A 27,742-nucleotide genomic window follows, 5' to 3' on the forward strand; every position below is an offset into this window, starting at 1 on the left:
AGGAACATGTCAGGAGGACATAGAAACATGTCACTTATAGAAGGAACGTGTCAGAAGGACAGAAACATGTCAAATACTAGAAGGAACCTGTCAGAAGGACATAGAAACATGTCACTTATAGAAGGAACATGTCAGAAGGACAGAAACATGTCAAATACTAGAAGGAACCTGTCAGAAGGACAGAAACATGTCACTTATAGAAGGAACGTGTCAGAAGGACATAGAAACATGTCACTTATAGAAGGAACCTGTCAGAAGGACATAGAAACATGTCACTTATAGAAGGAACATGTCAGAAGGACATAGAAACATGTCAAATACTAGAAGGAACCTGTCAGAAGGACATAGAAACATGTCACTTATAGAAGGAACGTGTCAGAAGGACATAGAAACATGTCACTTATAGAAGGAACGTGTCAGAAGGACATAGAAACATGTCACTTATAGAAGGAACGTGTCAGAAGGACTTAAGCTGACAAGGGCACCCACTCGCCACATGTAGAATAATTCGAACATTAAAAATAATAGAAATGGGGGCTGGCCCCGTGAGGTAGTGGTTAAGTTCCGCATGCTCTGCTTTGGTGGCCTGGGGTTCGTGGGTTTGATTCCCGGCATGGACTGACACACCACTCATTAAGTCATGCTGTGGCAGCGTCCCACATACAAGATGGAGGAAGATGGGCATGGATGTTAACTCAGGGCCAATCTTCCTCACCAAAAACAAAACAAAACAAAAAGGTAAAGGACTATAGTACCTTGAATAAAGAATCCATGAAGCCATAGTGATACTCAAAATAGTGGGGAGAGAACTTTTCTTTTTTTCTTTTGAATAAGATTAGCTCTGAGCCAACATCTGTGCCAGTCTTCCTCTGTTTTGTATATGAATTGCCACCACAGCATGGCTGACGAGTGGTGTAGGTCCGCCCCTGGGATCCAAACGCGTGAACCCAGGCTGCTGAAGCGGAGTGCACTGAACTTACGTGCTATGCCACAGGGCTGGCCCAGAGAACTTGGTTTTGTAAAGAATGGTAGGATGATAGAAAATCACCATTTTGGAATCACCAATGTAGTAATAAAGGAATTATCATGGCAGTGTGAGATATGGACCCTTTATCTTTTTCCAAATGGGACTCCAGTTCCCCCAACACCATTTATTCATCTTTATCCCAGCTGATTTGAAAGGCCATTTGTATCATAAACTGAATTTCCGTCTGGGTTTTGTGTTCTGCTTTATGCTCTCCACAGATGTTGTGCCTCTGCGTTACTTTGTGAGTAAAGCTCTGGGTTGTGTTTTAATATATGGTGGGGCCAGGGACTCCCTCCTTCACCTTTGCTCTTCTTTGTTCTTTATTTTCTTGGCTCTTCCTACATGGTTATTTTTCCACACGAATTTTGGAATCTTCATGTCGAGTTCCAGAAAAAGGGCCTGTTGATATTTTTATTGGGGTTGTGTTGGATTTATAAATTAGGGAAATATTTATGATACTGTTTTTTCTGATATAAAAACATGGTATGTGTTTCAGTTTTTTCAGTTCTACTTTTTTTAGGAGAGTGTCCATCAGTAGGCTTATGTTAAGTGTACCCCATGTCAGCCTCCCTGACTCCTGGTTGTTCATAAAAATGGGTATTTCTTCTCAGTGTAGCTTGTAAGTGGTAGTCTTCTTTCTTTCTTTTTCTTTTTTTCCTTACTTGAAGACTGTTGTTTCTGAATATGTTAATTTCATGTATGATCTTTTTTTGGTGGTAGTTTTTATTTGATTCTTTTGGGGTTTTTAGATTTATAGTCATCATATGTTAATGAATTTCCAAGTTCTTTCTAAGATTTGGCTCTTATAAAAATCGCTGTGGTCCTTGTGCATTTCTCCTTGTGTTCATGTGAAGGAGTTCTGGATCATTTCAGAATATTTTTAGTGTAGGTTCTTACTACTCTCGTAGCATTTTAAGGAGTCTGAATTATAGACATCGTTTATCAAAAGTATTCTTTCTGTCAGTGGTTTTCAGTACTTTGTGTTTTACATGTGATTTGTTAGTAATAACAGTTAACTTACTGAAGTTTGCAAAGTTTCTGAAGTAAGATATTGTATATGCTTATGGTGAAGTTACAAAGGAAAAGGCAGTAGTGGAGGGCGCCGCCCCTTCACCTTCAGGCCCTTTCCTCAAAAGCAAAGACTTTAAACATCTCTTGAGTCCTTGCTGGGAATGATAATTCTATTCTGTCTTATGTGTGTTACCTATGTAATTATTTTTATAGATAGTCTCTGGATTCCTTTGATGTAAGATAAGAAAATGTTTGCTGTTCTATTTCTTTCATCTTCTATCTTCTGATTTCTGGCACTAGATTGATTTTATAAATATGTTATAAATACCACATTCTTTAAAAATATGCTTATCTTGAAAAGGAAGGTAAAATGAAAATAAGGATAAAGCTCTTGGAGTGAACCTCAAGGAGGTGGTGGATTTCCTGAGTCCCGAGTTAACAGCGATGTGTGTGGGGGTCTGTCCCCTGAGTACCTCACTAACTCAAGTGCTTCTGCTTTTTTTCTTAACTAGGAATTGTGGTGCTTGGAATAAACAGAGCTTATGCCAAAAATTCATTCAGTAAAAATCTTATAAAAATGGTGAGTGTAAAGATTAAACTGTTTGCTTCTACTATTAAGATACAATGTTGACATCAATCTGAAAATGATTTTTCCCATTTTCCCTCCTTACTCTCCCTATTTCTGTTTAGCTCTCAAAAGCTGTGGATGCTCTAAAATCTGATAAGAAAGTGCGGACCATAATAGTCAGGAGTGAAGTCCCAGGGATATTCTGTGCTGGTATGTAAATACATTTTATTGTGAAATTAAGCTGTAGTTTAATTTTTGTCAGCAATAGCCTATTTTCCATTATAAAATGTTTTGTGGTTTGAATTCCATTACCAACAGTTCCTCTTGGTCTGTTTTTTACTGTTTTACAAGAGAAAAAATGCTTTGTTAGTATTAGAAAGAAACTTTTGCATCACGTGGATTGTTGTGGAAGTTGAAAAATTAATTTGAGCCATTAAAATATTTGTTTGTAATACATGAGTAATATTTATGAAAGATCAGCTGGGAAGGAAAAATTGAATCTCCCACCCACAACAATATGCTCTGTGTTTATTAGTTGCTCAAAAGATAGTGTAATTGACTAGGACTAGCTGCCCCAGTACAAAGTGTTAAGTATAGACATTGGTTTGAAGGTTGGTGTTTGTAGTAGTGCCCACTTAAGTGTGTGTCCACGGATTGTATTTTTAAATTGGTATCTACAGCGGCATAAGATCTTTTTTTTCCTGTTTGTACTGTATTACCAAAAGCTAAAGATTAAGTTGTGTTGCATTTTCCATATTTGTAAGTAATTCTGAGCCATGAGATTGAATGAATCTGTTTCAACTAGTAAAAAATGTAGATGATTCAAAAAATGCTGATAACATGTAGAGTCATTGTAATTTGATAAGCAAATGAAGGTAGAAGTTGGCTGAAGCATAAATGAATTTTTTTTTTCAGTAAAAATATGAAGGGGAGGGGCTGGCCCCGTGGCCGAGTGGTTAAGTTCGAGTGCTCTGCTGCAGGTGGCCCAGTGTTTCCTTGGTTCAAATCCTGGGCGTGGACATGGCACTGCTCATCAAACCACGCTGAGGCAGCATCCCACATGCCACAACTAGAAGGACCCACAGCTAACAATATACAACTGTGTACTGGGGGGCTTTGGGGAGAAAAAGATAAAATCTTTAAAAAAAAAGATATGAAGGGGATAATCCCCTTGAGGTAATCAAACATTTGAGGCAATGACGTAGAGAATTTTATTCATGAAACAAGTATTTATTGAGCATTCAGAGTTTACTCGGAACAAGGCTGAGGACATGGGGGATTATTTCTAGACAGAGTGTTTTTAGAGGTGTCTTAGTTGTGGCCGATGTTCTTTGGTTTCATTCTTAAGGGCGCTCAGGTTTTCAAGCTTTGTACTCTGGCTTCCGCCTTAAAATACTGCAGAATTTACGTTATTAGGAACACCCAGTGTAACTGAGTTATCTTTGCCTTTTGGTGTGTTTAGTGTCCCTCAAAGGGTTAGGTGGTTTACTCCAGTTTGGGGGTCAGAGAGTGGGGTCCCTGTCCTGGCTGCCTGGGTGACGGTGTCCCGCAGTCCAGGCTTCTGCTTTCCGTGAGTGACTCTGTCTGCCTGGCGGGGTTGTCAGAGGCTTCCGTGTGACAGGGTCTGTACAACACAGTGCGGTCGTCATGCATGATAGCTGTTGCTAGTTGTTATAAGGGCTTTACGTGTATTTTATTTTTTTTGTTAAACAATATGAAAAACTTATATCGAGAGAATTAGGATTCTTGTATCTGACTTTAGGACCAGGTGAATATGTGTCCAGGTGACTGAATCTAATGCCATGACTGATGGTTGTGAGGTCACTGCACTTCAGTCCTCGTATTGGGAAGACGTGGAGCAGTTTGGGGGCCTTTAAGGAAGGCCCAATTTTATGAATCTTTGAGGAGTGATAGTGATATTGTGAAGGCAGAATAACACTTCAAAAATAAATGTTAATGATCATACCGGCATTATTGTTTTTCTGTTGGTAGTAGGTTTTGTAATTATGACACTATAATTACTGATAGAATTCTTTTTATTTTACATATTCTTTTGCTGCTCAATTGTTTGGCATCTCTGCGTTATTAATATTCTTTGAAAACGACTTTAATGCTTTAGCGCAGTTTACAGCTAGCTTTTCTAGGTTGCCTTTTTGGGGACTTATTAAGTAACATACCAGATACTTTTTACCAAATTAACAAGTTATTCTTGAATACTTTTTTCCAAGGGTTAATCAAATCTATTTTATTTGCTCTATGTGCTTTTTTATTTTTAATTTTTTTTGAGGAAGATTAGCCCTCAGCTAACATCCACTGCCAATCCTCCTCTTTTTTGCTGAGGAATACTGGCCATGAGCTAACATCTGTGCCCATCTTCCTCTACTTTATATGTGGGACGCCTGCCACATTGTGGCTTGACAAGCAGTGCGTAGGTTTGCACCTGGGCTCCGAACCAGCGACCCACCAGGCTGGCCCCTGCTCTATGTGCTTTTAAACTTTTGCATGATCACGGTAATCATAAGGTTTGTTACTCTATTTTGTAAAAAAAATCGCTGTTTGAATTATAGAAGAATTGGGCCAAATCATTTATTTTAGTAACTGAATGTATATGATGGAACCATTCTTTTGAATTTCTCTGAAAGATTTTCTTTTCTTACATATATTTGAAACAGGCAGTTTAGTAGGTCTGTTTTATTAATATGTACACTTACGTGTAAATCCAGATAAATAAAATTTCTTTATGTAGTTAAAAAAATATTTAAATTTATAGCCTATATTATTATAAAAATCTTAATTTTAATCAGGCCTCATTTATTGGTTGTTGTTGAAAAATACAGTCTTTCAGATAATTAGAACTTTAATTTCTATTCTGAACTAGTAATACTCAAAAACAGTGTACTCATTTGTTGATTATTCTCTTAACTCCCCCAACCCCTTAAAGTTACTCATTTTCCCTCTTTGCTTTCTGCCCCCCCCCCCCACCAAAGGTTTCTCTTCTCCATACATCTGTATTCAAGTGGCACCTTGTTTCTTGCCAAAAACTTAAAGCTTATGAAGTGGTCTTACCTCAGATTTCTTGAGAAGGGGAACTTCTCTTTTTCTTCTTTGAAAATCGTCTTTTACGTTATCAGAACTGCACATAATGGGGACTCAGCATGTGTTTGCTGAGATTAATCCGCCTTTAAACTGTGCTGTGATTCACTGGTGCTTTTTTTAGGGACTGCTGGGATGTGTTAAGCTGTTCCTCTGAATTGTCTCACACTCCTCTTCAGTGATAGTATCTCTGGCTCTTGACTTTGGTTTATTTTTTTTTGTGTCCTTTTTCTAATATGCTGGAAAAAACAGATAATTAAGCACTATTAAAGTGACCCCTACTTGCATTGGAGGTTGGACTGTGATTTCTGGCTTCCCATTTAAATCTATTATTTAGAATCAGCAACCATCTTTCACTTACATTTAAATTTTTTAAATCAAATTTCAGTTTTAAAAAAGGTAGTAGGTCAAAATGTATGAAATGTAAAAAAACGTATGAGAAAATATACAAAAGGAGAAGTCCTGCTGTCACCTCCCTCTCTCCATCACTTCTCCCCTAATAAAAATAGCAGTGGTGGTGATTTTCTATTTTATCCTTCTAATATTGCATTATGCAGATGCATACAAATACACATAAATATACAGATGCACTCAGTGGAGTGGTAAGGAACTATTTACAGTGATAAGATGAAGACCGCATTGTAGTGTGGAACACATGAGAGAGAGCAGTGTATAAATGTTGTGCCCATTATGACGATAGCTGTGGAAACTGTGTCTGCAAATAAGATCACGGATTAGGAGTGATATTTTCTCTTCTCTGTCTTCAAACTTTCTGCAATAGTAATTGTGTTATAGTAATAAATTATATTCAGGGCATATATGCAAAGTAAATAATTTAGAAAAAATGACCAAGTGTATTAGTGTATTTTTTGGTTTTGGTAACTAAAATTGTGACATTAACTGAGTTTCTAAATTATTGTCAAAACATTCGAGAGGAAAAATTTTGGAACCAAAAGACCTTTTAGAGAGATTCAGGTGCTTTCATTTTACAGACTCCCTGTGAGGTTGAGGGCCTGGGACAGGTGGTGGCCTAGCTGGAACTACTTCCCCTGACTCCTGGGGCAGGGTTTCTGTGCTGTACCAGTGATTTCTAATCTCTTGGAGTATGACGCCTCCTTTTTAAGTTCTGAAAATCTCAGGTACTTATATATTATAGTGGTCCTACGTTGATTGAGAAGATGTGTAATGTCAAAATGCCACTCCAGTTATAGTAATGTATTTAAATGAATTTTCTCTTATTAATGACAATGATATCTGGATAGAGAAAAAAAATGTATCGTAGTTATCATGGCTGCAGACAGTGTTTCCTATACATATATGTTTTCAGATACCATGCCATACCCTAGGCATGACTCAGGTTAGAACACTGCTTCTGGCTACGTAGACTGGATAAGAGATTGTTCTGAATGTGTGCTGTCTCGCCTGCATATTCTAGAAAGTATTTATTCATTTAAAAATTTTACCTTGTTTCTTACACGCAAACACACACAAAGTGAAACTGAAATAATTCTGCTATTTCAAAATGTTTAGGTAGTCAAAATTTTGATATATTACCTATGATGAAATTATGAAAAAGTCCTTTTGGCCAGGCTACTGCATTGGATGTAAATGTGTAACCCTAGCCATATATTTATATTTGTTCTTTTGAGTGTTCTGACACTAAGTAGCAAAGTACATATGTATTGTTTTTACCATAAAATTTTTGAAAGGAAATTTTATGAGAAATTACTGAGACTGAGGATTTTTTCCTTTGAAATTCCTAAAATAGATTATAAACAATTCTTGATAATTGATTCCTGTATGTAGAACTCTAAATGGAGTGTTTCACTGAACTATAGTAGTGTGGGTTTTTTAAAAAAGTAAAGATAGTTTTGCTTCTGCTTTTGAATTCTAGTAAATTTTGTTCTGACTAAAAACTTCTGACTGAAATTGTCAACATTCTTTATCGAATATTGTGTGTATTGTTCAAATGGATACAGATGTCATGAGATGGTTAGATATGTGGGGACCTCTGACTACTGAAGTTATCTCTAAAGTATTGTTTCAGAATCTCAGGTTAACTTATATTTCTGTATTTGACTGTTAGTCCTTTAGAGAGTTTGATTGATAGATAAAGTGCAAGGATAGATACCCACAAATTTGTATTAGCTTAATAGGGTTCTTTTGTTGTATATCATTTTTTGGAATTAAAAAAAATCTTCTTTATAGAGGTATGAATTACTTGGAAAAAAGTCCCAGTTTTAAGTGTGTAATTGATGAGTTTTGACAGGTTTTAAACCATGATCACAGTTGTGATATAGAACATGTTCATCACTTAAAAAGTTCTCCTGTGCCCATCCTTCCCTTACTCTGACCCCTTAAAGTGCTGATCGCCTTGCTATTAGCATAGGTTTGTCTCTTCTAGGATGTCTTGTAAATGGAATCCTGCTGGAGGTGGGCTTTTCTATCCGGCTTCCTTCACTTAGCATAATGCTTTGAGGTTCACTCGTGTTGTATGTTTCAGTACTTTGGTCTTATTGCTGAGTATTCATTTTATACGCTGAGTAGTCCATTGTATGGGGTATCCCACAGTTTCTCTCTTTAGCAGTTAATGGTAATTTGGGTTTTTCCAATATTTTGACTTTTGTAAATACCACTTCTATAAACATTCACACATCTTTTTGTGAACTTTTTTTGTTTCTTTTGGATAAATACTTGAGAGTAGAATTACTTGGTTTTATTATGACTGTATAATTTGTTTTATAAGAAACTGCCACCTGTTTTCTAGAGAGGCTGTGCCATTTTGCATTCCCACCAGCAATAAATGAGAGTTCCAGATGTTCCACATCCTTGTCAACACTTGATATTGTCAGTCTTTTTAATTTTAGACATCCCAGTGGATAGGTAGTTATATGTCATTATGATTTTAGTTTGCATTTCTGTAATGAATAATGATTTTGAGCGTGTTTTTACTGCACAAAGGGCACCATCTGCTCTCTGCATTCAAAAACCAATTGTCAGCAGGCAAGATGGTGGCAGAGAAGGGGCATTTTATTAAGCAATAACCCAGCAAATTGGAAGATGGGGGGACTGGTGTCCTAAAGAACCATCTTAAGGGGGCACAGAATCCTGCAGCAGTTATACAGGCCAGTGGGCAGTAGGGGAAGGGGTTAGGAATGTTGACCCTCTGGTGCTACAGACTGGGAGTTGCCACACCAGATCTTTCAGTTGTCACTGATGATGGCTATCAGCATAGACAGTGTCCGGGAGGTCATCACATTCCTGAGGAACTCAAAAGAACAAACTTACCATCTTATCACAGCTGGGAGGTACATACACGAGCAGGGGTCATAAAATCCACAGAGCAGGTGGATCTCCTGGAGGGTGCAGATCCAGCTGGGTTAGTCAGAGGTCATTCAAAGTTACAATATGGTTTCTTTTCTACAGTATGGCTTCCCTTATGTCAATCTTGTGTTGAGCCAGTATCATTGTTTTCTGGTGCTTTTTTGTCACGTGTGTATCTTTTTTGGTGAAGTCTTTATTTAGATCTTTTGCCCGTATTTTTATTAGGTTGTCTTCTTATTGAGTTGCAGAGTTCTTTATATATTCTTGATACAAGGCCTTTATCTGATATATGTTTTACAAGTATTTTCTCCCACTCTATGGCTTTCCTTCTTTTTAAGTGTTTTGAAGAACAAAAGTTTTTCAATTGACGTCATCTTTATCAATTTGTCTTCTTTTATGGTTTATCCCTATTTTGTGAACTAAGAAATGTTATCTTACTCCAGATGTTATCCTACAAAGACTTTCTCAAACTATGTTTTCTTATAGAAGTTTTTTAGTTTTTATGTTTTACATGTAGACCTATCATGCATTCTGAGTTAATTTTTGTGTATGTTGCAAGATGTGGATTTAATTATTATGGTATAATAAAATATATGTTTGGTCCTTCCCTGTGTTCCTGGCATGGAGCTCTTAAAACCCTGGGAATTTCCTGAGTGATAAGAGTGCCTTTTGTATACTAATGAGATGACTCAAGGCATCGGCCCCTAGCTAGCGTTAGCATGGGGGCTGGTTGCCAGAAAAATCAACCCTGGGGTTACAGGGTTAGAACTTTCAGCCCTGGGGCTGGCCCCATGGCTGAGTGGTTAAGTTTGTGCACTCCTTCAGCAGCCCAGGGTTCCCTGGTTAGGATCCTGGGTGCAGACCTACACCCTGCTCATCAAGCCATGCTGTGGCAGCATCCCACATAAAAGAACTAGAATGACTTGCAACTAGGATATACAACTATATACTGGGGGCTTTGGGGAGGAAAAAAAAGAAAGCTTGGCAACAGTTGTTAGCTCAGGGCCAGTCTTGCTCAAAACAAACAAACAACAACAAAAAGAATTGAGGAAAACAAAACAAAAAAGAATTTCAGCCCCTCTCCGCCAACCTGTGGAGAGGGGAGAGGGGTCGGAGACTGAGTTCAATCACCAATGGCCAATAATGTAATTAATTGTGCCTGTGTAATGAAAACTCCATAAAAACCCATAAACAGTGGGGTTTGGGAGTTTCCAGGTTGGTGAACACATCAGTGTGCTGGGAGGGTGATGTGCCCAGAGAGAGCATGGAAGCTCTGTGGCCCCCTCCCCAAACTTTGCCCTATGCGTCTCTTCCTTTTGGCTGTTCCTGAGTTGTATCCTTTACAATAAACCAGTAACTGTAAGTACAGTCATGCACCACATAACAACATTTTGGTTAATGATGGACCGTATGTACAATGGTAGTCCTTGAAAATTAGTATTATATAGCCTCAGTGTGTAGCAGGCTGTACCATCTAGGTTTGTGTAAGTATACTCTATGATGTTCCCACAATGATGAAATTGTGTAATGTCGCATTTCTCAGAATGCATCCCTGTTGTTAAGTGTTTTCCTCCGTTCTGTGAGTCATTCTAGTGAATTCTTGAACCTGAGGAGGGGTTTGTGGGAACTCTTGACTTTATAGCTAGTTGTTCAGATGTATGGGTGGCCCCTGGGACTTGTGACTGGCATTTGAAGTGAAAGCAGTCTCATGGGACTGAGCCCGTAATCTGTAGGGTCTGTGATAACTTCAGGAGTTAGCATCAGAGTTGAATTGAGTTGTTGGACACCCAGTTGGTGTCAGAGAATTGGGGAATTGGTCTGGAAAACCTTCACACATTTGGTGTCGGGATGGGATCTGCCCTACTGACTCAGTGAACTCAGGAAAGGGCTTTACTTACTGTTACTGCTTTATTATAAAGGATACAGCCCGGGAACAGCCACATGGTAGAACGCATAGGGCAAGATTGAGGTGGAGGGTGTTGCAGAGCTGCCATGCCCTCCTGGGCATGCCAGCCTGCCAGCACATGTGCTCAGCAACCTGGAAGCTCCCTGAACCCCACTGTTTATGGTTTTCTTATGGCGTTTTCGTTACACAGACACCATTGGCTAAATCATTGGCCGTTGTGATGGAACTCTATCTCTGGCCCCTCTTTTCTCCCCAGAAGTTGAGGGGTGGGGCTGAAAGTTCCAACCCTCTAATCATGGCTTTGTCTTTGTGGTGACCAGCCTCCATCCTGAAGCTATTAAGGGGCTCTCCAGCAGTCACCTCATTAACATAAACTCACGTCTGGTTGAGAGGGGCTTGTTATGGATAAAAATAGGAAACACTTGTGTCACTTAGGAAATTCCAAGGATTTTAAGAGCTCTGTTCCAGTTTCCCACGACAAAGATCACATATATTTTTTATTATACCACAGGAATTTTTTTGTCTTTTTGCATATGCATATCCAGTTCTTCCAGCACCATTTATTGAAAAGTCTAACTTTTTCTCCATTGAATTATCTTAGGACCTTTCTAAAAAATCAGTTGACCATATATGTGTGAGTTTTACTCATACTCTCTGTCTCAGTTACTTTGTGCAAGTCTTGGACATATTTGATTAAATTTATTCCTAAGTATTTCATATTTTTTGATGTACTGTAATTGGCGTTTCTTAATTTAGACTCTCAATTTTTCATTGCTAGCGTATGGAAATACGATTGATTTTTATATATTGACTTTGTATTCTGCAACCTTATTAAACTCACTTTTTAGTTCTAGGAATCTTTTTTTTTGTAGATTCCCTGGGATTTTCTGTGTAGATAGTCAGGTCATCTGCTAATAAAGACAGTTTTACTTCTTCCTTTCCAGTATGTTGGCTTTTTATTTTTTTGTTATCTTATTACATCAGTTAGGACCTTTGTTACAGTGTTGAATAAAAGTGGTAAGAATGTCCATCCTTGCCTTCTCTCAGCCTCAGGGGAAGGCTTTCAGTCTTTCTCCATTAAGTATAATGTTAGCTGTAGTTTTTTCATAGATGTACTTTATAAGATTGAAAAGTTTCTATTCCTAGTTTGCTGAGTTTTTTTTTAAAATCATGAATAGGTGTTGAATTTTGTCAAACCTCTCTCTCTTTTTTTTTGCATCTATTAAGATGATCATATAGTTTTTCTTTTTCAGTCTCTTAATATGATGAATTATTGATTAATTTTCAAATATTAAACAACCTTGTATTCCTGGAATGAACCCTCCATAGTCATGATGTTTTTTATATATTGCCAGATTTGATTTGCTAAAATTTGGTTGAGGAATTTTGCAGCTACGTTCATAAGGGTTTTGCTTGGAGTTTTCTTTTCTTGTAATGTGTCTGTCTGGTTTTGGTGTCAAAGTGTTGCTGGTCTCATAAAATGAATTGGGAAGTGTTCCAGTTTTGTATCGTCTATTTTGCTGGAAGAGTTTGTATAGAATTGGTATTATTTATTACTTAGTTGTTTGGTAAAATTCATCAACACAGCCATCTGGTCTAGGAGTTTTCTTTTGTGGGAAGATTTTTAACTATGAATTTAATCTCTTGAGTAGATATAGGACTATTCAAGTTATCTGTTTCTTTTTTTTTAAAAATTTTTTTCCTTTTTCTCCCCGAAGCCCCCCGGTACATAGCTGTGTATTTTTAGTTGTGGGTCCTTCTAGTTGTGTAATGTGGGATGCCGCCCCAGTGTGGCCTGGCAAGTGGTGCCATGTCTGCACTCAGGATTGGAACCAGCAAAACCCTGGGCCACTGAAGCAGAGTGTGCCAACTTAACCACTCAGCCATGGGGCTGGCCCTTATCTGTTTTTTTTAAGTTTTGGTAATTTGTGTCTTTTAAGGAAATTATCTGTTTTATGTAAGTTTTCAAATTTATTGGTATAAAGTTCATAATATTTTGTTATCCTTTTAATATCTCTTGAATCTATAGTGATGTCCCCTCTTTCATTTTTGATATTGATAATTTGTGTATTTTTCTTAAAAATTCTGGCAAAACATTTATTACTTCTCATGATCTTTTCAAAGAACTGGATTTTGGTTTTTTAAAATTGTTTTCTTTTTGATTGATTTCTTTATTGTTTTCTTTCCTTTGTTTGCTTTAGGTTTAATTTACTCCTCATTTTCCAGCTTCTTAAGGTGGAAGCTTAGACCATTGATTTCAGGCCTTTCTTGTTTCCTAATATAAACTTGTAATATTATAATTACTTTGATTTTAATTTTCTTCATTTGAAAATGCCAGAGATGCCATTAAAAATGACTCATAGTACTCGTGGCCTTTCTGAGGAAGTAGTAATTATTGGCTGTTATTAATTCATTTCTGACCCTAGTGCTATTTTTAAAAATTACTACCTAAGTAATATCTTATGCTCTGTAGGTACCATTTTCTTTTTCAGAAACAGGAAGTATATATTAGTGATAATTTGCTGACTTATCTCCATGCTTCTACTCTTGCCCCACTATAGCATGTTCCCCACAAAACGGCCCAAATGATCTTAAAAAATATAGATCACCTTGGGTGGCGTAGTGGTTGAGTTCGGTGCGCTCTGCTTCGGTACTCCAGGTTTGCGGATTCAGATCCTGGGTGTGGACCTACACCACTTATCAAGCCATGCTGTGACAGTGTCTCACATACAAAATAGAGGAAGACTCATAGATGTTAGCTCAGGGGCAATCTTCCTCAAGCAAAAAGAGGAAGATTGGCAACAGGTGTTAGCTCAGGGCTGATCTTCCTCACCAAAAAAAAAATGGATCACCTCACTCCCCAGCTTTAAATAATCATCAGAAATAAAATGTGTGGTGGGCTTAATGATGGCCCCCTAAATAGGTCCATGTCCTAATCCCTGGAACCTGTGAATATGTGGCCTTATGCAGCAAAAAGGACATCAGATATGGATAAGTTAAAGATCTTGAGATGGGGAGCTCATCCTGGGTTATCCAGTGGGCCCAATATAAAGTCAAGGGTCTGTATAAGAGGGAGGCAGGAGGATTAGAATCTGAGAAGGAGAAAGGTGAGGGGAAGAAGTTGTAGTGATGCAGGGAAGGGGCCACCAACCAAGGAATGTGGATAGCTTCTAGAAGTTGAGAAAGGCAAGGAAATTCTGTTTTCTCTAGTGCCTCCAGAACGCAGCCATGCCAACTCATTTTAGATTTGGAGCTAGAACTGTAGGATAATTCCACTAAGGTTGTAGTTACTTGTAGGAAACTGATACCAGGTATATGGGTCTTGCAACTCTGGCCACCCCACCTTCTCTTGCTCCATCTCCCTCTTTTCCTTTCTCCCTCTTGTCCATTCTGCTTGGTCCTGCAGCCCTTGTTCTCTGCTACACAAAGCTCATTCTCCTCTCAGAGTCATTGTACAGTCACGTGTTGCTTCACGATGGGGATATGTTCTGGGTGATTTCGTCATTGTGTGAACATCACGGAGTGTGCTGAAGGGGAACAGAATTTCCCACCCCAAAATTTGTCTCTTTAACATGAGGATTATTTTAGACTGATTAGTATTATTATTTATCTATTTATTTTTGTGAGGAAGACTGGCCCTGAGCTAACATCTGTTGCCAGTCTTCCTCTTTTTGCCTGAGGAGGATTGTTGCTGAGCTAACATCTGTGCTCGCCTTGCTCTGTTTTATGTGGGATGCCACCACAGCTTGATGAGTGGTGCTAGGTCTGCATCCGGGATCTGAACCTGTGAACCCCAGGCCTCTGAAGCAGAGCATGCAAACTTAGCCACTATGCCACTGGGCCAGCCCCTAAGCTGATTATTTTTAAGAAACTAAAGACTCAGAAAGTTTTTCTTGTTACCTCTCCCGTAACTGCCTAAAAGAATTCAGATAAAAACACCTGTCTCAGGAAGAGAGCTGTCACCTTCGCATAACGTGAACTAGGAAGTCGACAGGGAGGGACCTAGAAAAGCCTGTTTATTGGGCTCCCCTCTCTGTTCTTCTGTTTCTGTGGCCAAACAAACACTTGTCTTCCAAACGTTTGCTCCTTTTCACCTACCTGTGAATTATCTTCCTTCGCTTTGAAGTCTCTGAGGCTCCTCACCCCTGTCTTCTTTTGTCTTGAGCTGAGGATGGTTTGTAGGTGAGGGCTTTGGCCGTCTTAGTGAGTTACTTGGTCAATTTAATTCTTAGACCAGCCAGAAGAACCTAGAAGGGTGGAGGAAAGTTTCTTCCTCCCCTACAGTGCTTACACAAACCTAGATGGTACAGCTCACTAGATGCCTGGACTTGGTGGTACTAATCTTATGGGACCACTGTTGTATTTGTGGTCCATTGTTGACCAAAGCGTCATTGTGTGGTGCATGACTGTACTCAGTGTTCCCTTTACTTGGAAAGGCCTCTGCTCAAATGTCATCTCCTTAGAGAGTTGTTTTCTTGTCAGTTTAGCCAAAGCAGGCCTCCCTACTTCCCCCTACCCTCTGTCACATTTTCCTATTTTAGCTTCATCTTTGCACTTTTCAGTTCCTGAATTTACTTTTTACTTGTTTATTATCAATCTGTCTCCTGCAGATAAGCTGATTGCCTGAAATTGGGGCAGGGGCTCATTGCCTGGCCCATTGAAGGTACTTAACAGATGGTTCATGGGACAAAGAATCGACAAATCTTTGCTGTTGGGGAAGTAACATTGCAGAGTGTCATGGTTAAGTAAAACAAGCTTGTCTTTTGGTCCATACGTGTGTAGGTGGCTTGTGGGGTGAAGGAGAGTGACTTGTTAAACTTCTGCCTCCTCCCTAACCCTTCTTCACCTTACCTTTCTAAACAGTGGGCCTGCCTTGGAGGAGCAGAGCTGCGCTATTGGGGTGAGCCTAGGATAGGCGCCTCCAAAGAGCAGGCAGCTCAGCCAGAGGGGCTGGCGCGGGCTGTTCTCCTGTTACTCCTCCAGGCCTCCCACGTAGGTTGTGCTGCCTTTGGTGGGGCGGAGGGCAGTGGAGAGCACTGGGGCAGAAGAGGTCCTCCGTGTAGAAGGCCCTCTTGCGTGAGGCGGGGTGCAGTTCAGCCTGTGGCCCTGGGTCAGGGTTGGTAGAGCTCCAGCAGCTAGAAAAGCAGAGCTGAAGAGACGAGAAGAAACTTGGATTTTTATCCATCTTCTTCTGGCAGTTGGTGTTTAGCAGCACACTTAGCTTTCTGAGGAGTTTCCTTGGGAACCAGAGTTAGTCTAGACTAGGTTCGGCAGACCTTTTTCAGCTAAGGGCCAGATATTTCAGGCTTTGTGGGCCTCCTGCAGTCTTTGTTGTATATTCTTTTTTGTTGTTTTTAATTTTTACAATACTTCAGAAAAAAGTAAACACCATTTTTAGCTTGAAGGTCATAAAAATCTGGGTGCAGGGGCTAGCCCCACGGCCTAGTGGTTAAGTTCAGTGTGCTCCACTTTGGTGGCCTGGGTTTGGTTCCTGGGCATGGACCTACATACCACTTGTCGGTGGCCATGCTGTGGTGGTGTCCCACATACAAAATAGCGGAAGACTGGCACAGATGTTAACTCTGGGCGAATCTTCCTCAAGCAAAAAGAGGAAGATTGGCAACAGATGTTAGCTCAGGCTGACTCTTCCTCAGCAAAAAAAAAGAAAAACTGTAGTATGCTTACCCTTTGTCCAGACTAGATTCTTTTCTTTTCTCTGCTTGTCCAAGTCCATTCCCTGGGACCTGGTGCCTGACCTGAAGCTGGAGGAACCAGGCTGAGTCCCATTGAGCTCCACAGGAAGACGCTAGAGGTCTGGCCCTTGGAGGCTGTCTCTCTTAACATACAGTGAAAGTGCCCCGTTTTCTTGTGTGATTGACAAATGGTCCTGCAGAAAGCTCTACAACTCACAGTTGTACAAGTATTTTGTTCAGTGATAGCGTCATTTGGGTGGATGTTAGATTGAAGGCCTCTACCGATTAGGATAATCTTGAGGTTTAGGTTCCTGAAAACCCCCTGATTAGAATTGTCATTTGAATAACTTAGAGCTTCTGGGGTCAAAATAAGGTTCGAGAGATGGAGATAGTATTTTCACATTCTCTAAAATAAAAATAAAGGCAATATGATTAATAAATTAAATACCAATTTCTAATAATATTATATACTTTCACTTCTTATCTCCTCCTAACTGTGAACTTTTGGTGATTTTCTTGTCTTGAATTACATGAGATATCTGTAAATTGGTTTTGTTTTTTGACAGATAGGGCAACCCCTACTAGGTGTCTTTCTTAAAGTGTTGTTTTGTTCCAGCGGGCGGTTACTCTCCTGGAGGGTCTGCCTGGCCCTTGTGAGCCTTGTTCTTAAAGTTTCTGTCTCTACTGAATGCTCAGGGTGTTCTGTACATCTCTTGATTCCTGCTGGTTATAATGTGAACACCAGGAGTTGTTCAGACCACGGCTCCCTGGTGACGTTCTTTCTCTGATGATTGCCTCTGAATGGGCAGTTTCAACTTAAAGCTTATGGCGACCCCGTGCAGCTTATTGGAGCTCTTTCTCTGAGAGGCTCTCTCCTCTCCAGTTCCCTGTCCTGCAAACTCCAGCTGCCCAGCCTCCCCGAACTCCCATCTCCGCATATCAGCAAGACCACTCTGCTTGCTCTATTTGGGTCCCCCTGCCTTGCCCCCTAGCCTGTAAAGTGCCTTCAGAAAGAAAGTTGGAACAGTCAGTGTGCTCCCAGATCAGTGTGTCATTACCTGTTGCTCAGCATCTGACAGACATTTCATATGTTTTGAGGGTGAAGGGCTAGTCCAGCACCACTTACCCATCGTCGTCAGGGGCTGATGTCTCCAGTCCCGTTAGTGGGGATGGCATTTAAGAACTAAGATCTGGGTGCTCAGTGTGCTCATTGTTCCTTGCGTCTCTTTGCTTCTAGGCTCTCTTACCAGACAGAGCTAGGAAATATGTAGATAAAGTATGTTACATACATATACACAGATATTTACATCAGTCTGTTTACATGTTGACAACTGTGAGTTCATGCTGATAACTCCATTTCTAGTTCATCACCACAGGGTTCATTCTCATCTCCTCCCATTCTATATTTGTAGTATCTGCAATGTATGTACTCACTTGCTCAATCCTATAATATGCAGAAAATAGTTTCAGAATTAACTGATTAATACAACTGTGATAAACACACTTTCTAACTAGAGTTGAATATCTACCTAGAGTATTTACATCTTTAGACTGAGGGTATAGAGTTAAAATACTGTGTTGAAAAGTTATTTACATTATTTTTCCTTCAATGTAATTGTTTTATTCATATGAAATAAAGTTAGGTTTCCTCACTCCTGTTTATTTTACCTTGAATATGTGTAATGCCAATATGGTTTCCAAAGTCAAAACTATACATATGAGTGTCACTACCCACTTCCCCCCTCCAGTCCCTCCCATCTGATTCCCATCCTTGAGAGTGTTAATGAATCACATTGGTTTCTAGTTTATCCATTATATGCTTCTTTTTGCAAAATAAAAGGTATACTTGTTTACCTATTTCCTATTCTTTCTTATACTAGTGGCTTTTTGTATATACTCTTTTTCCATTTTACTTCTTTCAGTTAACAATATATTCTAGAAATCATTCCATGTTAGTTCATAGAAATGTGATGATGGCTGGCAGTGTATGAGGTTAATGAGACTTTCTCGAGATGGAGGTCTTGGCGCAGTTTGCATGCTGGTGGAACTGACCTTGGTCCTGTTGGAGAAGGAGAAATGACACGACTTTACGAGAGAAGCCTTTGAGTAAGCCAGAGGGCCTGGGATGCTGGATGGAATGGGGGTTTTGGTTGGTGAAAGGACACTTTCAGTGATCGTTGATATAGTTTGGTTAATAGCTACCGTATTAGTTACTGTTTTCTGTTTGTTGCCCCCATTCTTTATTCCTGTTTATTTTTTCTACTCCTTTTCTTCCTTTAATGGTTTTAATTGAGTGTTTCATATAATTCCATTTTCTGTCATTTTTTTAACATATCAGTTCAATATATATAAATATATGTGTATATATATATATATATACACACACACACACACACACACATATATATATATATTTTTTTTTTTTTTGGTGAGGAAGATTTCCTGAGCTAACCAACCTTTTTTTTTTTTTTTGAGGAAGATTAGCCCTGAGCTAACATCTGCTGCCAATCTTCCTCTTTTTGCTGAGGAAGGCTGGCCCTGAGCTGACATCTGTCTCCATCTTCCTCTACTTTATATGTGGGATGCCTGCCACAGCACGGCTCGATAAAGGGTGTATATGTCCACACCTGGGATCCAAACCAGCAAGCCCTGGGCCACTGAAGCGGAGTGTGCAAACTTAATTGCCATGCCACTGGGCTGGCCCCACCAATCGTCCTCTTTTTGCTTGAGGAAGATTGTTGCTGAGCTAACATCTGTGCCAGTCTTCCTCTATTTTGTATGTGAAGTGCCTCCACAGCATGGCTTGATTCGTGGTGTGTAGGTCTGTGCCTGAGATCCAAACCTATGAACCCTGGGCCGTCCAAGCGGAGTGTGTGAACTTAACCGCGGCACCACTGGTGAGCCCCCAGTTGTATTATTTTTCTAGTTTTTTTCGTTGTTGCCCTAGCGTTTGCAATATACATTTTTCATTAATCCAAGTCCACTTTCAAATAATACTATACTGCTTGATTGATAGTGTGAGTACCTTGTAATAATAAAGTAATCCTAATTCCTCCTTTTCATCTGTGTCATTGCTGTCACTCGTTTCACTTATATATAAGCAAGCATAAACATATATGTGTGTTTCTTAACATATATACATACATATACATAAGGTATATTCATAAGTGTACATAATCATTGTATGTATATGAGTACATTGTTTCCATTATTACTTTGAACAAATTCTTACCTGTTAGGTTAATTAAGAATAAGAAAAGTAAAGCCAGCCCTGATGGCCTAGCGGTTAAAAGTTTGGTGCTGTCACTACCCCAGTGGCCTAGGTTTGGTTCCTGGGTGCGGAACCACACTACTCATCTGTCAGTAGCCATGCTGTGGTGGTGGCTCACATAAAAGAACTAGAAGGGACTTACAACTAGAATATACAACTGTATACTGGGGCTTTGGGAAGGAAAAATTAAAAAAAGGGCAAGATGGCAAAAGATGTTAGCTCAGGGTGAATCTTTCCCAGCAAAAAAAACCGAAAATGTTTTTATTTTACTTCACTGATTTCTTCTCTGATGCTATTTCTTTCTTTCTTTAGATCTCAGTTTCTGACCTGTATTATTTTCCTTACCTTTAAAGAACTTTCTTTTTTATTTTTTTGTAACATTTTTTGCATGGCAGGTTTATTGGCAACACATTTCCTCAACTTTTGTTTGTCTGATAAAGTGGTTGTTTCTCCTTCCCCTTTGAAGGATGATTTTGCAGGGTAAAGAATTCTAGGTTTAGTGTTTTTTTCTGTCAACACTTTAAATATTTAACTCCACTTTCTTCTCGCTTGGATGGTTTCCAAGGAAAATTTGGATGTGATTTTTATCTTTGTTCCTCTATAGATAAGATGCTTTTTCCCCCCTCTGGCTTCTGTAAGAATTTTTTCTTTATCTTTGATTTTCTTTAGTTTGAAAAATAATATGCCTAGGTGTTTGTTTTTTTAATCTTGTTTTGTTTTTAACATTGGTGTTTTTGGTGTTCTCTGAGCTTTCTGGATCTGTGGTTTGGTGTCTGATATTAATTTGGTGAAATTCTCAGTCGTTGTTTCAAATATTTTTTCTATTCCTTTCTCTCTTTCTTCTCCTTTTGGTATTCCTGTTACATGTATATTGTCCCCTTTGTAGTTGTCCCTCAGTCCTTGGATATTCTTCTTTTTCAGTCTTTGTTCCCTTTGCTTTTCAGTTTTGAAAGTTTCTGTCCTCAAGCTCAGAGATTCTTTCCTCAGCTCTGTGCTGTCTCCTAAGAAGCCCGTCAAAGCCATCATTCATTTCTGTTGCTATGTTTTTGGTCTCTATCATTTCTTTTTGTTTTTTTCTTGGGATTTCCGTCTCTCTGCTTGCAATACCTGTCTGTTCTTGCGTGCTTTCTACTTTTCCATTAGAGCCCTTAGCATATTAATCATAGTTGTTTCATATTTCTGATCTGATAATTCCAACATCTCTCCTCAGTCTGGTTCTTGTTCTGTCTCTTCAGACTGTTTTTGCATTGTGGTATGTCATATTTTCTTGATAGCTGGACGTGATGTACTGGGCAAAGGCCTTGCTGTGAACAGGCCTCTAGTAATGAGGCGGTGAGGTGTAGGGCAGGGGAAGTGTTCTTAGCCCTCTGATTAGGTCTCAGGCTTTTAGTGAGCCTGTGCCTCTCAACTGTGGACTTCCAAGTCTTTCTCACTTTTTTTCTTCCCCTTTAGGTGGGACTGGATGGCTAGAGTGAGCTGGTGTTGGATATTTTTCTTCCCCCAGGCCAGTTAGGCTCTGATAAGACCCCAACCAGGTTAGGCTCTGGTAACTAGTTACCCCTGCAGGCAGGCCTTGTTCAGAACAGAGTGCTCTGGTATTTCAAAACGATTACTTTTCCCCTCCCACTGTGAAAAGCAGGGGGGGATTTTTTCCAATATTTACTTTGAGAAGCTCATCTGGCTCCTGGAGGTAAATCTCACACAATCATTGAGTGTCCCTGGAGTTTTAGCCCTCAGAGTTTTCCTACTGAGCCTTCAGCAGTTTGTCCGTAACAGTTCCGGCTTTCCTTCTGGCGTTGGTTCCCACTGCTGTGAGTCTGCTCTGGTATGTGTCATCCTCCAGATCTGCCTGTCTGTCTCTTCAGTTTGGGGACAGTGCTTTGCCCTGTGTCTTCACCTCTCTTTTGGATCCTAGAAGAGTTGTTGGTTCAATCTGTTCAGCTTTTTACTTGTTGTTAGGACAGAGTGGTGACTTCTAAGCTCCTTACATGGGGAACGAGAAACTGTGAGTCTCTATGACTTTTTATAGATAGAAATTATATATTTAATTGGAATAAAAGGTAGTTTTAGATCTTGGATGAAGAAATCTGAGCTAAAAGTACTTAAGAGTAAGTGTTGTTATTGAAGTTCTAGAAGCTGTGAGGGTAGTTATAACAAGAAGATTGTGTTCCTGAACTTTACTTGGTTCACACCTACTCTAAACCTCGCTAGAAATTTCCTGTGATAATTAGGGCTAATCCTTATGCCCTCACCAATTAAGATCTCATCACTTGAAAACAGATGTAGATGGAAGCAGGACCTATTTCTTGTCATTTGTAGTATATCATCTAGTGGATAATAAGTATCGGTTAAGGTGCTCTCAGCTTCATGTTACAGAAAAATTGATCACAAATTGACTTAAACTATAAGGCTGTTAGGATTGCTCTACTCCAGTGATTCTGGATCTTTCTGAAATTCCTTTGGCTTCATTCTCTTCTTTATGCCAATTTCATCCTCAGCTTGGTAACCTGAAGCTCAGTAGTTCTGGGCGTCCCATGTATGTATGACCATGTTTGAAGGAAGAGGAGAGAACCCTTCTGCCCAATTCCAGGCTGGAAGCCTCAGCTTGATCTTGATTGGACTGTTCAAGGGAAGAAACTATGTTGATTAGCTCAACTCAGCCAGGGCTCACCCCTAGATGTGGGAGTGGGTTTAACTTCTTCCAAAGTACATGGAATGTGGGAAGTAGGGTGGAGGGCAGACTCCAGAACAAAACTAAGGCTACTGTTAAGAAATGGAAAGAGGGCAGTAGATGCTAAGTAGATGGCCAATATTCATGCATTTTTAACACTGTCTTCATTAGGACCCAACTATGAAGAAAACATATGGATTCCTTTCTTTCTTGGATTGATTCATTTATTTATTGATTAAATTTCCTGGTGGGGAGCCTGCCATGTGCCAGGTGTTGTGCTAAGATCTGGGAATACAGCAGTAGATAAGACAGAAATCACCTGGTCTTATGGAGCCTCCATAGCTGGGGGTTAGGCGCAGTGAGTAAACAAATACTGTAAATGTGTGCTGGGTCACATAAGTGCTCTGAAGGCAGGTGAAACTGGGCAAGAAGAGTAGGAGTTCTTGTGACTGACATGGAGGAGCTGTTCTGTGTATGGTGAAGAGGGAAGGCCTCTCTGAGAAGGAGATAAATGAATAGAGTCCTGAAAGAAGTGAGCTAGTGAGCCTTGTGGATATCTGGGGAAGAGTATTTCCGGCAGAGAGGTAAGCACATATAGAGCCTGGAGGGGACATCATGCTTTGCAAGATAATGGGAGAGCAAGAAGGTTAGTGTCTCTGGAGCAGAGTGGACAAGAGAAGAGTGCTAGGAGGTGGTGTCACAGAAGTCATAGGAGTCCAACTCACATAGAATTTTGGCTTCTCCTCTGAGTGAGATGAGAGTCTGGGGTGTGCTAAGCTAAGGAGTGACTTATATGACTTAAGTTTTAAAAAGCTTACTCTGGTTGTGTCCCCATTTCAGAACTTCTGTCTGCAGTCCCCTACAGTTACCGTTGTACTTGGACCAGTGTAGTAGTAGTGCAGGTGGTAAAAAACTGTTGGATTCTACATATATTTTGAAGGTGGAGACAACAGAATTTACTCATGAAAAGGAGGGTATGAAGGAGAAGAGTCAAGGTTTACTCTGTTTTGATCTGAACACTGGAAGTTACCATTAACTGAAGAGTGGAAGAATGCAGGAGTCTGTTCTGGGGAGGAAATGTCATAGTTGGGGGCCGGGAGGGTTTATTGAACTTGAGATGCCTATTAGACATTCAACTGGATATGTCTAGTAGGCAGTTGAATTTAGGAGTCTGTAGTTCGGGGTAGAGGTCTGGGCTTGACGTAAAAATTTGGACATCGTTGGTATATAGGTGGTATTTTGACTTTTGAGTAAATGAAATAAGAAAAAGAAAACTAGTCAATCCAGAAGATGGTTAAAAAACAGAGAGGGAGGTGAGGGGAGAAGAAAAAGAACTAATGGGCTAGAAATTCAGATCCATTACTGATCATAGTTAATATAAGTATACTAAATTCTTTAATTAGAAGACAAATAATAGCTGACTTTAAAAAAGTTATCAGTAAGCTGCTTATAAGAAATAGCTAAAAAATAAAGACATAAGGTGAAAGTTAAAGGGTAGAAAAAGATATACCAGTCTAATACTAACTAAAAGAAATCTGGTATAACTATATTGGTATCAAATGAAATAGACTTTCAAACAGATTTTTATTAGAGATAGTAATTACCAGAGATAAAGAAGGTCACTAAATAATGATAAAAGGTTCAATTCCTCAGGTAGATATAATAATTCTCAACTTTTATGCCATTAGAAACAGCCTCAAAATATGTAGTGCAAAAATTGACAATAATGTAAGGAAAAAAGGGCAAATCCACCATCATAATGGAAATTTTTACTCCCTTTCTCAGTAATTAATGGATGCAATAGGAGAAGGTCAGTAAGTCTTTAGAAGATCTGAATTGGTCAGTTAATGAGCTTAACCTAAGTATCATCAGATCCCCTGGACCTAGATTGAGTTTTTGAGTTTCTTTTTTGAACAGTTCTACTTGTGTGGATTGATGTTTCATGACTTTTTTTCTTTCTTAGAGGTCTTCTGAAGAACAGAAAATTGACTTTAAAAAAGGTTGATTCATTTTCTCTTGCAATTACAGTATGAGTCCACTGAACCTTTTTATGAAGCTAAGATGCATTATAGGTTCTTATATGATTATATCTTTATATTGGTAATTTCATCATCCTAGGAGTGATTTTGTCATTACTCATCAATTATTCCCAACTATGCTAAGAAAGACTAAAATAAGAAAATGGAAGAATGATGGAATTACTTAGAAAGATGATGTAATAGTCAAATCATTGCTATTGCATTATCTTTTTTTTTTATTGCATTGCCTCAAGAATTGCATTATCTTTTAAGAAAATATAAACGAAGTTTGGAGGCACCATTTTTCTAGTCTTTGTTTCAACTTTCATTGAACACAGGTGAAAATTTAGAATTTTTGATTTTCTAGCCGTAATGGCCAAGAACAGAAAAGGTAACAGAGAAGACATTTCACAGTTATTAGATGGATAAAATAATGATCAAAAGTGACAGCAGGACTCTCTCTAATCATGATGGTGAAGTTGGTCATATGAGTGAAATCTTAGACTGTGAGTCATCAGATGACAATATCCTAAATGAATTTTCTTGAACTCAAGAATTGATGAGTGAACAGTAGATTTCTCTGGTTTATATAAAGGAAATAAGGAATTCACATCCAGTTAGTCACTTGGTAAGAAGGACTTCATCATGCAGTATTTTGTGACAAGAACTTGGACCATCCCATTTTACTAAAAGGCTGTGTGATGGTATTCTTGCATTTCATATAATATTTGTGCATGAATATTTACTTGACATAGCTTATAAGTGAAAAGTGTTGAAGGCAGATATGCATACAAAGGTGATAGGAAGGGAATAGATGATATAGAACTGAAAACAAATCATTGGCTTGGTCATTCTAACTGATGTTTATAAATCTAAAAATGAAAATATTTCACAATCATGCAGTAAAGAATGTGGCTGTCCTTTTCTCAACAAAATTATGAGCCATAGAAATTTTCAAAAGCACTGCATTTCTGTAATGTGAGTGCAAGGACCAGAAGTAATGATCACCTATTACAGATATATTTGAAATCTGGAATCAGTTTTTATAAAACTGGATATTCCAGGCCCACTCATGTCAGTTGATGAACAGTTTCATTCAAATTATATAACCCTTTTCACGTGTGTTTGTGTGTGTTTGTGAGTATACACCTTTTTCACCACCTTCCTCCAATTCCCTCCCTGCCCTCCACCTGTGGTAAGTGCGAGTCTGATCTCTTTTTCTGTGAGTTTGGTTTTTCTTTCGTTTTTTTTCAGATTCCACATTTAAGTGAGATCACAGATTTGTCTTGCTCTGACTTATTTCACTTAGCTTAATGCCTTCAGGGTCCATCTGTGTTATTACAAATGGTAGGGTTTCCACATTTTTTAAGGCTGAGTAGGATTCCATTGCCTATATATACCCCAAGTTCTTTATCCATTCATCCATTGATGGACACTTAGGTTGTTTCCGTGTCTTGGCTGTTGTAGATAATGCTGCTGTGAACATGGGGGTGCAGATATCTTTTCAAGTTAGTGTTCTCATTTGCTTTGGATATAGTCCCAGAATTGAAATTGCTGCATCATTTCATAGTTCTATTTTAATTTTTTGAAGATCCTCTGTACTGTTTTCCATAGTGGCCACACCAATTTACAGTCCCGCCAACAGTGCGTCATCATCATCATCATCACCATCAGCAGCATCATCAGCTGTTCCATCAGAGCTGCCAGTAAAAGTCCATGCAACTTTTTTTTTATTTTGTGAGGAAAATTGGCCCTGAGCTGACATCTGTTGCCAACCCTCCTCTTTTTGCTTGAGGAAGATTGTCACTGAGCTAACATCTGTGGCAGTCTTCCTCTGTTTTGTATTTGGGACGCCACCACAGCATGGCTTGATGAGTGGTGTCTGAGTCCTCGCCCAGGATCTGAACCTATAAACCCTAGGCTGCCAAAGTAGAACATGCGAACTTAATCACTCCACCACTGGGCCAGCCCCATCCATGCAAGTTTTTTTTTAAGATGAGCTGTACAGGCGTGTGTCACTTAATGACAGATATGTTCTGAGAAATACATTGTTAGGTGGACATCATAGAGTGTGCTTACACAAACCTAGGTGGTATGCTTACTACACACCTAGGCTGTATGGTACTAATCTTATCATCCATTGTTGATTGAAACGTCATTATGTGGTGCATGATTGTATTATAGCGGTACTGTAGCTCATGGGAATGATTCTCTAAAGAGGGATACTGTTGATGATGCCAGCCGGGAAGAGGATAGTTGCTGGAGTGATGTCCCTGTGGAGACAAGAAGGAGTGGAATCTAGTGCCTAAGGGGCTCATTTGGCCTCCGTCATGAGTTAATCCATCTATAGTAATGGGAGGGAGGGCAGAGTGTATGGGTTCAGATTCTGGTAGGTGGACAGATTTGGTGGTGGGTGCTGGTGGAATTTCTCTTCTGAATACTTCTGTTTTCTTAGTAAGCTGGTATCAGATTGGGTAGGAGGTTTTGAGGTTTGAGGAGGGAGGGAAGTTATGAAAGGGACTGTAGATGAATAGGAGAGTGAATGGAGTAGGGAAACACAGTAGAATTGCCAAGCAGCATAAGGGCTCGCCTGAGGTGAGTGGTCATGGACTTAGACAATTTAACAAGTGAAAAAGTATTTACTTTTTGCTTTTTTCTTTTCACTTGAGGAAGATTTGCGCTGAACTAACATCTTCCTTTATTTTCTATATGGGTCACCACCACAGCATGGCTGATGAGTGGTATAGGTCCATGCTCGGGATCCGAACACGTGAACCCAGGCAGTCAAAGGAGAGCATGTGAACTTAACCACTATGCCACAGGCCAGCCCCTACTTTTTACTTTTTAAACAGTGAATTTAGAAATACTAGTCCTCAAATAAAACTTTGGATGCTGTCATATAAAAAATTCATGATCTCAGAAGGAGTAGAGGTGAAACTATATTTTTAGGTTCTGAATGTTTGAGTTTTCAGGGTATGTTTCCTAAGTAAAAACAAAAAGGATATTAAAACTTTTAAAAAGTAGTCTCGAAGTTACAGATGTTTCACGTTCCATGAAGAAAGGTAATTATTTCCAAAATAAACCTTGAATCCTGAAGTCTCACATGGTTGTGTGGATGAGGCTGTACTGGATAACTGGAACGTGCCTCTCACACCTCTCT

General features: G+C 39.3%; 1 protein-coding gene across 6 annotated transcripts in view; it reads left to right on the forward strand.

Annotated features, from left to right (window-relative positions):
- Nucleotides 1–27,742, forward strand: part of LOC124233862 (methylglutaconyl-CoA hydratase, mitochondrial) — a 150,680-nt gene that overhangs the window by 8,508 nt on the left and 114,430 nt on the right. For 5 of the 6 annotated variants that reach the window (XM_046651122.1, XM_046651124.1, XM_046651121.1 and 2 more), the window contains exons 2-3: nt 2,551–2,618; nt 2,729–2,816. The exons of the other annotated variant lie outside the window; for it this stretch is intronic. In XM_046651122.1, coding sequence (XP_046507078.1) covers nt 2,551–2,618; nt 2,729–2,816 — 156 coding nt within the window. The remainder of the gene's footprint in view (nt 1–2,550; nt 2,619–2,728; nt 2,817–27,742) is intronic. 6 annotated transcript variants of the gene reach the window in all.

Source organism: Equus quagga, unplaced genomic scaffold (genome assembly GCF_021613505.1).
Source record: "Equus quagga isolate Etosha38 unplaced genomic scaffold, UCLA_HA_Equagga_1.0 268.1_RagTag, whole genome shotgun sequence".
Taxonomy (NCBI): Eukaryota; Metazoa; Chordata; class Mammalia; order Perissodactyla; family Equidae; genus Equus; species Equus quagga.